The sequence below is a fragment of the Mastomys coucha genome, unplaced genomic scaffold (genome assembly GCF_008632895.1).
Source record: "Mastomys coucha isolate ucsf_1 unplaced genomic scaffold, UCSF_Mcou_1 pScaffold1, whole genome shotgun sequence".
Taxonomy (NCBI): domain Eukaryota; kingdom Metazoa; phylum Chordata; class Mammalia; order Rodentia; family Muridae; genus Mastomys; species Mastomys coucha.
This window is the reverse complement of record NW_022196891.1, coordinates 70,262,245-70,271,219: the sequence shown is the minus strand read 5'-3', so window position 1 is coordinate 70,271,219 and position 8,975 is coordinate 70,262,245. Positions and strand designations below refer to the sequence as shown.

The window sequence follows — 8,975 nt, the reverse complement described above, 5'->3', positions numbered from 1 at the left end:
CAAATCATTTCAGCGAACACAGGGTGCAATAAATCAGCCTCGAATGTGACCTGACCCTTCCCCTGGGCAGGTCGGTAGGAACCTCCTCTCTTTTCCTTGGAGTGTGTGATGATTCATTAAAAAAAAAATATGTAAGGATCTAAGCTTTCCTAGACACCTTGGCATGCAGGATTCTCCCTGATTTAAAGCCCCTGTAGATGAGAGAAACACCCTAAAGTGCAGAAATCTGAGTAACAGTCTTCAGGGGGGGCAGAAAGACACCCTGAGACAAGGCAAGATGTTTGTCAACTCCGTGTGGCTTGATTGAATAAATAGCATGAGAAACGCTGGGCTGTCACTTTATTTAATCCTAGAGCAGCCTAGAATTCCTAGACCCTGGAATCTTCTCAAAGCTACCAATCGCCCTGTCCTCCACGGTGGAAGACTTGCCCGCACACTGTAATCACTTGAGCAATTTTATAAACACTGGCACCTGGGTCTCATTACCAGAGACTCCAGTGTCATGATCTGGGGGGAAGCCTGGGCTGCTAGCTCACCAGATAACTCCAACTGGCATCTAGAGTGGAGTTCTACTGGTGTGGAAGAGTCTCTTCACGATTCTACGCCTGTGGGGAGTGCTTCGTAGGTAAGGGATTGTCTGAGGCGTGCATATCTGCACAGAGAGTGGGGATTCCAGGTTGGAGAAGAATTTAACTGTGAGCCATGAGCATAGTCAGCCTACTGCTATCTTAATATTGAGGCTGGATAAATAAAGACAATACATAGAACGGGGGTGTAGATCAACTACTAAAGTGCCTTAAGTTTGATACCCAGCACCATATAAGGCATGGTACCACACACACCTGTAATCCCAGAAATCAGAAGTTAGAGGCAAGAGAATCCGAAGCTAAAGGTCGTCCTTGGTTACACTGTGAGATTGAGGCTTAGGATGCAAAATACCCTGTCTCAAGAAAAAAACAAAAGTTAAGTATGGGCACTCCCTAAAGTAAGACACGTATCTCCACTGCCCTTCCTCCATTGCAGACACAAGTGCAGGTGATAAGGCGTAAGTAGCTAGAGGCTAGATGACCTCAATTCAAACCCTACCTCTAACAAAGTTCATTAACCTCTTCAGACCTCAGGTTCCTTACGTATAAAGCAAAAATTAGCTGGGCATGGTGGCACAGGCCTTCAACCCAGAACTTGGGAGAAAAAAGGCAGGAAGATCTCTGTGAGTTGGAGGCCAACTTCATCTACGTAGTGAGTTCCAAGTCTACTGAGACTCTCTCAAAAATAAATAAATAAATAAATAAATAAATAAATAAATAAATAAAGGAAGGAAGGAAGAGGTCTGGTTCCTACAATCCATCAGGAGAACACAGCCCACAGGATCAACTAAGGAGGACTCAGAGAGGCTCTCAGAGATGGAAGCAACAATCATGGAGCCTGCATAGGTCCGAGTCAGGGCCTCTGCGTATATGCTATTATTTATCACGTGGTGCTCTTGTGGGACTTTTTACAATGGGAGTGCAGGGTGTCTCTGACTCTTTCACCGGCTCTTGGAACCCTTTTTCTCCTACCGAGTTGCCTGGTCCAATCTTGATATGAGGGTTTGTGCCTAGTCTTAGTGTTACATGTGATGCTGCATTGGGTTAATATACCAGGGAGGCCTGCTCTTTTCTGAAGGGAAATGGAGGAGCAGTGAATCTCGGGGGAAAGGGCAACGATAGTGGGGAGGGTTGGGAGGAGAGAGGGGTGAGAAAGCTGTGGTCAAGATGCAATGTACAACAGAAGAATATATATACATCTATATATATATAGATATGAATATATATATATGGGGGTACGTGTGTGTGAATATACTATAAATATACATGTACATATATTAAAAGAGAGGAAGTACTTTAATATGAATCTTTACAAAAATCTCCAAGCAAGTGTGTTTAAAGGCCTCCGTCTCTAGCATACAATAAAAGCTCAGAGCAAAATAAGGTACTTTTAGCTTCATTTCTGGGAGATGAGCTCACAGAAAACTTCTTGCTCTTACAATCTTTCCACACACGCAACCCTTCCATTCTGAAGTCTCCTCAACACCGCTACCTAAACAAGACCTGAACAAGGACGACACCAATAGACATGCCAACACTGAAGGAAAATACTCATGAGGCCTCAACCCTAGAGAAAGAACTACAGGCAACTAAGGAATGCTGAGAGCAGGGGCGGGGGGGATTGGTGTCCCCCAGGAAAGAGCACACCAGCTGCTTCTCCAATATCGAGTGGTCAGCCCTTAAAACATAGATATACTGTGTGTGTTTGTGTGCATGTTCATGTGGTGTGTGTGTGTGTGTGTATGTGTATGTATGTATGTACGTACATATGTATGCATGTATGTGTGTAGCCATAATTAAAGAAATATAGTCCACAAGCAAGGGGAGATGCATGGGAAGAGTTAGATGGAGGAAAGGGGAGAAAGAAGATGTAATTATATTTAATTTCAAAAATAAAATATTTTTTAAAAATAATAAGGTGAGGCTAGAGAGATGGCTCAGAGATTAAGAGCACTGGCTACTCTTCCAGAGGACCCAAGTTCAATTCCTAGCACCTACATAGCAGCTCACAACCCTCTATAACTCCAGTCATATGCAGTCAAAACACCAATGCAGATAAGATAAAACTAAATAAAGCTTTAAGAAAAAGTATAGGGTGGTTTTAAATAGTATGAGGGATCTTCCCTGTGATTAGGCAGCTGGCACCCTCAGAACCTTGATGGGACATTATGAGATCACTTATTTGCATTTACATGACATGGAGCATGCACCAAAACTGGGCCAGGAGGATTCCCTGAGTCTATCCGTTCTAGATCCGTCTTTAAATATAGCCACCCGCCTTGAAGCTTATTGGGAGCTAAGAATACCTACCAAATAAGACTAGCTCTATAAGCACACTGGGCGTAGAGTCTGGCCCAGCAGTTACCAAGTCAATGAGTCTGCATGCATGATCAACACCCCAGAGGTAATGATTTCTGTATTAGTAGACTACAGTGTATCATTGGGCCAAGCATCCAGGGAAATTAAACTAGGAGTCTCCATTTTCTGTAGGAAAAAACAAATAAGCCTGCTTAACTTACTTTCTGGTCCAGGTGAAATGAACAGATATCCACAGATGAGATACAGACAGGAAACTGAAGGGAGGCAATCTTGGCAGGTTACCGGGCCAACCCATCAGAGACAAGAGGGTAGTTATCTTGGGATGGAGCTACTTAGAAATCAAAGCATCACTCCTTTTCTTTTCAGGGGATTGTAGGGACCAAAACTATGTTTTTAAAACTTGTTGTGGGTGATGTTTTGGTTTGTTTTTGTTTTATTTGCTTTCTTTGTGTTAAGCTTTGCTTTACTGCAACACAATAAAATTAGAGATAGTAAAAAAACACAGGGCGAAGATTCACAAATTCAATATTCTCCTTACTTAGTCAACTTGGATTTACAAATCTATGTCTGCCAGAGCCTGTCTCCACCTTTGGGGAGATCTGTAGTCCCTCTTGGAGGCTCTAGATAGACCAGATCTTACCAAAGAGATGGGTCCTATACATTCACCTGCACCTACATAAATTCTCATCTTAACTGTGACATCGGCATGATGGCTCTTACTGGAGAACATGCGAAGCCTCTTTCATGAGCAGTGATACAGTATTTCTACCTGACACAGGTATATGCCAGGCTTCTGAACCGTATCAGGTAGTTCACCTGCTAGTTTTTAGCTTCTCCTATGTTTGGCTTCTGACAGCACAGAATCATGGTACCTCTGCTGCGTAGATGCTGCCATCTGGGCCAGGGTTAGACCTAACCTTTGTACCAAATGTCAATTTTCGACTACAAAAGAGAGTTGTGTGCAGAGTTAGCCATCCATGGGTGCACTGACCTGTGCTATTGCTCAATCTTCTGGATTTAGCCTATAAGTGAATTACAATGTCTCTTCAGGCCTTGCCTAAAGATTAGAACTAGAAGTCTCCATTTTCTGTAGGAAAAACAAAAAAAAGAACTAAGTAAGTCCACTTAACATACTTGCTTGTAAAGAAGGCATAATGTTTGGCCATGATTTTAAGTGTTCATGTATGTGTGTGTGCATATCTATGTGCGTGCAGGCATATGTGTGTGCACATGTTCACACATATGTGTAGAAGCTAGAAAACAATCTCAGGATCATCATCAGGAACACCATCAATGTATTTCGAGACAGTCTCCCATTAATCTAGCTTACCAACTTAGATCAGACCTGGCTGGCCATTTAGCCTCCATGGTCCTCTTGTTCCTACCTCACCAGTGTTGAGACCACAACATGAACCACCATGTCTGGCACCTTTGTATAGGCTCTGGATACTGAACTCAGGTCCTTGGGCTTGCAAGACAAGTGCTTTACCAACTGAGCCATCTTCCTAACCATTGCCTAGTTTTGATATCAAGGTTTAAGTAGAGCAGGGCTCTCTGTCTTTTTAACTTGCACTTTAATGCTCCTGGATAAGCTTGATGCATGATCCATGGAAAGCCCAGCGCAATGACACCGTATTACCAATATCACCTAGAGTGACCAACATGGAAGGTTGGTATTATCCACTTATAAAAAAAAATTAAAATAACAGCACCAACATTCCCAAATCAAAATCATCCTCAGCAGATATCATTTTATTAGATTACATCTAACATCTTCATATATTATGACAATTCACCAGGTACCTAGGAATATATTTTCTAAGAAGATTATATCAAAGTATCTGCCAGAAAGGTAAATTGCTTAAATTTAAGCACTATAGAAGTATTTATTAAGATTTTTTAATCTTCACTGAATGCAAATACTACCTGTTAAAATTTCCCTGGCTAAAATCATCAGGGGCAGAGGCTCTCTGCTAGACTGTGTGTAGCAAGGTAGCCATAATTGAATTCTGAAGAACATATTAGCTCATCCCATATCCCTGAGGAGTTGGGACGGCCTTTTATAATTAAGACATATCTCCTGGTTAGATTCGTTAACTAGAAAAGAGCATCAACCCTCTCTCCCACTTAGCTGAGTGTCAGGGTGTATGGATCTGCCCTAATTGGACAATGGAGAATTATCTGCACTCACATTTTTGCCTAAGAATGTATTTCTCTAACTCTTGTGCTTCTAAATGGTTATCAAAGGTCAATTAGGGAAATCGATATTCATAAATAATTTCCTCAAAGACACTCTGTTCATCCTCCTAATGGTCTGAACTGAATTCTTAGCAAATCAGAAACACACATGCTTCCAACCTAGACAAAACTCTAACAGCACTATTTTCATGGTGTATAATGTTTAGGCATGCAGTGCAAATCCAACTAATAATAACAAAGGGTGGCTCTTATACAAGTTTGTTGTTTGTGTAATCATATCTGGCTCTTACAATGACCTTTAAATGAATGAAATCATTTCTCTTGACTTATTAGGTAAGAAAACTGAGTTCAAAGAGGTCACATAATTGTAAGATATAAAACCAGGACATGGAGAGACAGAGGGGAATTTCAGAGTTCAAGTCTAGCCTGGTCTACAGAGTGAGTTCCAGGACAGCCAGGGCTATACAGAGAAACTCTGTCTTGAAAAACACAAACAAAAAAAAAAAAATTTTAAAAGGCAGGACATGGACCTGATTCTAGAACCTCTAAATTTAACCTTAGAATGCCTTCCCTAAATAATGTCCTATGCCTTCCCTAAAATAATGATTAAGTGAGCCCCTTCTCCAACCCTGAATAAGGCCTTATGGAATGACTTCATTGTTTACCCAGTCTGGAAAGACCACGATAAAGGATGTCTCTAGGAAAAGTCAGCAATATTGAGAGTTCTGTCTCTACAAAGCTGCCAAACAGACTGAAGCAAATGGATCCCATCACTGGATTTGACTGCAGATTCATGAATCTCAAAGGTCTTTAGATTTTTGTCTCAAACCGGAATTCTAAAAGGGAGGGTTTCAGAACCCCACACCTGAACCCCACAACCGTCTCCTAAGTAGAGCTGGTCACCTCAGAGAGACTTATCACAAAAGATCCCAGCAGCAGAGGGTAGGGTAGCTCAGATAGGATTCTGCAAGACAGTGACAGTCAGCCTGAACTTAGAGTCTTGATTTCAGAGGGTCAATAATGAAGTTAGTCATGATACTGCTCAAATTTATTCAAGCCAAAGGTGGCTTTATTGACTCATGGATCCGAAAAGTTCAGGTACAGATTTCATTCCAGAAAAGAACTGATTTTGAGCACACTGTAGTCGGTGCTCCCTCATTCTGGGTTGCCCAAACAAGACCTGCCTAATGACACCAGCTGACATGCAACATGGACAGAAGAAATTTCACAAAGCCACAACCCTATATGAAGAGCTAGAGGTAACCAGTGGCCGCTGAGAAAAGGACAATCAGTTTTCTTCTGGGATGGACCTCCTGGGATAGACTATCCAGTCTCAAGTCTTCAACAAAATACAAGAAACACTAAATGTAATCAGTAAGATGGATGACTGATAAATAGATAGATGATAGATAGATAGATAGATAGATAGATAGATAGATAGATAGATAGATAGATATTATATGTATGTGTATATGCATATAAGACATCATGAATTTGAGAGAGAATTGGGAAGGAAAGAAGAGGATTTGGAGAAGGAGAGATAGAAATGATGTAAATACAGCATTCAATATGACATTCTAAAACAAAAACAATAAAAAAAATTCTCCTTTCTGTGCATATATTTTCTCATCTATGTGAGGGAAAAGGGTTATGTCTAAAATTTTTTCAATTAAATATATATATATTATATGTATATATATATGTAACAATTGGCAAGTCAGGTTCTCTTTAATAAAGAGTCCTAGTGGGATGCATATGCTGGAAGCCTTACATTTAAATTCCGTGCTCTAGTGCTGAGGACCACAGAGCAGAGACGTAAAAGGCCATATTCACAGAACAGACCTACAACATCTGCTGGGGTTAAAAGGTTCATAACTGGAGACAAGGAATAGAGTGTAATCCCAGGAGGTGCCTCAGGGCTCACAACAGTGGGTCAGGACCACAGCTGCGGCTTGATAAACACATCACCCTGTGCTTTATACTTCAGTGCCCGCCAGTTCAAAACACTGGGGCTGAGTGTTCCACCAACATAGACTGTGTTGATATGTTCTGGAGATAGCACAAAGTCCCACATGTTCACATCTCCGATGTCTCCCACCAAGGACTGCTTTGCATCAAAGTTACCGCCGTACGAGTCCTGCTCCTGCCCCAAGATGATGCTTGCATTTGTTCCCACGGTGTAGCCCTTCTGCAGACTTTTCCGCACCTTGGGTTTCCCATCAACCCAGAACTCTACAATCCCTGTAGCAGATTCCCAGCTGGCACAGATGTGGGTAGGAGCCTCAAGGATTGCTGAAGATGTGAATAGTACTTCAGGCCCACCCACTCCAAAAATATACCCTTTATCCTTTCTCCAAAATATGAGAATGTCGTTAGCGTTCTTCTGGGTAGCATAAGAGAAGATGCTGAAGCTGCGGATTGTGCTCAGGGCAGTGTGGATATGGAGACACACGGTGAAGGCATTCAGTGGCTTCTTTGACTGTGCTTCCAGAGACACATAGGAGGTATCTGACTCTTTGGGAAACACGAAGGCCCTTTTAGACATGTCTGTGAGACAGAAAACCAAGAAAGTGAGTAGTTTCTCAGCTAGTGAAGACTTACCCTCCCTTACAAGTAGAGTTTGGGACCAAGAGACATCTGGCCCTCTCCCATGTTACATAAATACATAGCTATACCTGATCCTGCTCCTTATATAAAATATTAAGTTCCCACCATTCTCCCCTAGGGAAAGAATCTTTACAAATAGCTCCTACCTTCATGGCCAAAAGCCTGAGAGAAGCTGATCATGATCAGAAAGCACCATCGTAGCTTCTCCATGGCTATCGATACTGCTGGGATCTGGATTAAGAGGACAGAGTTTTGTCTGAAAGATCAAGGACAAGAAGTCCTGGATCCCTTGCCTCAAGCCCAGCCCATCTTTAGATTTATAACTATAGCAGATGGAGAGGCTGAACCACTTTGTAAATGATTTCCTAACACTGCCTCTTGGGGTAAACGTCAGACTACTGGGAGGAAGGGAAGCAAAAAAAATCATTCTAGAACAGAGAAATCAATGTGGGTTATTTATTACAAACTCCTGTGACCCCTGAATCACCAGTTTCTGTGTGACAGGAAAAATGAGAAAGCTTCCCAAGGCTCCACTTTGCCTATCTACACTGAGAAAATAATGGGAAATTTTAGCTTAATAGATGAGCGCTCACGTGTGTGCATACAATGGTTGCATCTCCAGCTTCTGCTAACCTCTTCTGGAAGCTGCTCTTCTCCATATTGGGAAATGAGGAAAACAAGCATTCCATTCCCAGCACCAAGAACAAACTTCCCCTGGCCAACTGCCTAGACTTACCAGAGACCTTTGACTGAATGGAACACCTGTCCTATTCCAAGTGTACCACTGGACTCAATCCTGTGAAACAGACTGGGGTTTTGATTTCGTTTTGTTTTGTTTGTTTGTTTGTTTGTTTGTTTTTAATGTGGAAACTTCAGGAAGGAGTCAGGATGGTCAGTGTGTGCTTCTTTTGTCCAGAGTCTAAGTGGTCCTTCCACACTCCCTAGCAACGGCTAAGCATTTCTCTGCTTACCTCAGTCTTCTAGTTGAATACCCCTGCTCCATTGCCTTGTTTCTAAACCCCTCACACTCTCAACCATTCTTACATTCCATTCATGAGTTGCCCTCTAATTGAGAGATTAAAGGAAAAAGTACTGTATCCCCTGAAGCAGAGAACCATCCATTCAGTAAATCCATTTTTAGTTAGATGCATTCTCATCCTACCAAAGACTAGATTTCTCAGCCTCAGCTACAGGTCAGAATGAGATTTGGACAGAAAAGAGGCATTCTCTGGTTGCATGCTTTACAGTGAAGATATGTGATTT

The 8,975-nt window shown here is 41.9% G+C and overlaps 1 protein-coding gene across 1 annotated transcript; it reads right to left on the bottom strand.

Moving 5' to 3' along the window:
* Positions 1-7,038: 7,038 nt before the first annotated feature.
* Positions 7,039-7,922, bottom strand: Crp (C-reactive protein). The gene is made up of 2 exons (XM_031342555.1): positions 7,859-7,922; positions 7,039-7,652 (listed from the first exon to the last, which is right to left on the bottom strand). Exons 1-2 carry the CDS (start codon positions 7,920-7,922, stop codon positions 7,039-7,041), a joined length of 678 nt encoding a protein of 225 aa, XP_031198415.1.
* Positions 7,923-8,975: the final 1,053 nt, after the last annotated feature.

Bases quoted from the DNA above. Each gene is read 5' to 3' on its own strand.
- Crp (XM_031342555.1), bottom strand. From the start codon at position 7,922: ATGGAGAAGCTACGATGGTGCTTTCTGATCATGATCAGCTTCTCTCAG. The intron at 7,653-7,858 runs GTAGGAGCTATT...TCTGTCTCACAG, and splicing joins TCAGGCTTTTGGCCATGAAG to ACATGTCTAAAAGGGCCTTC.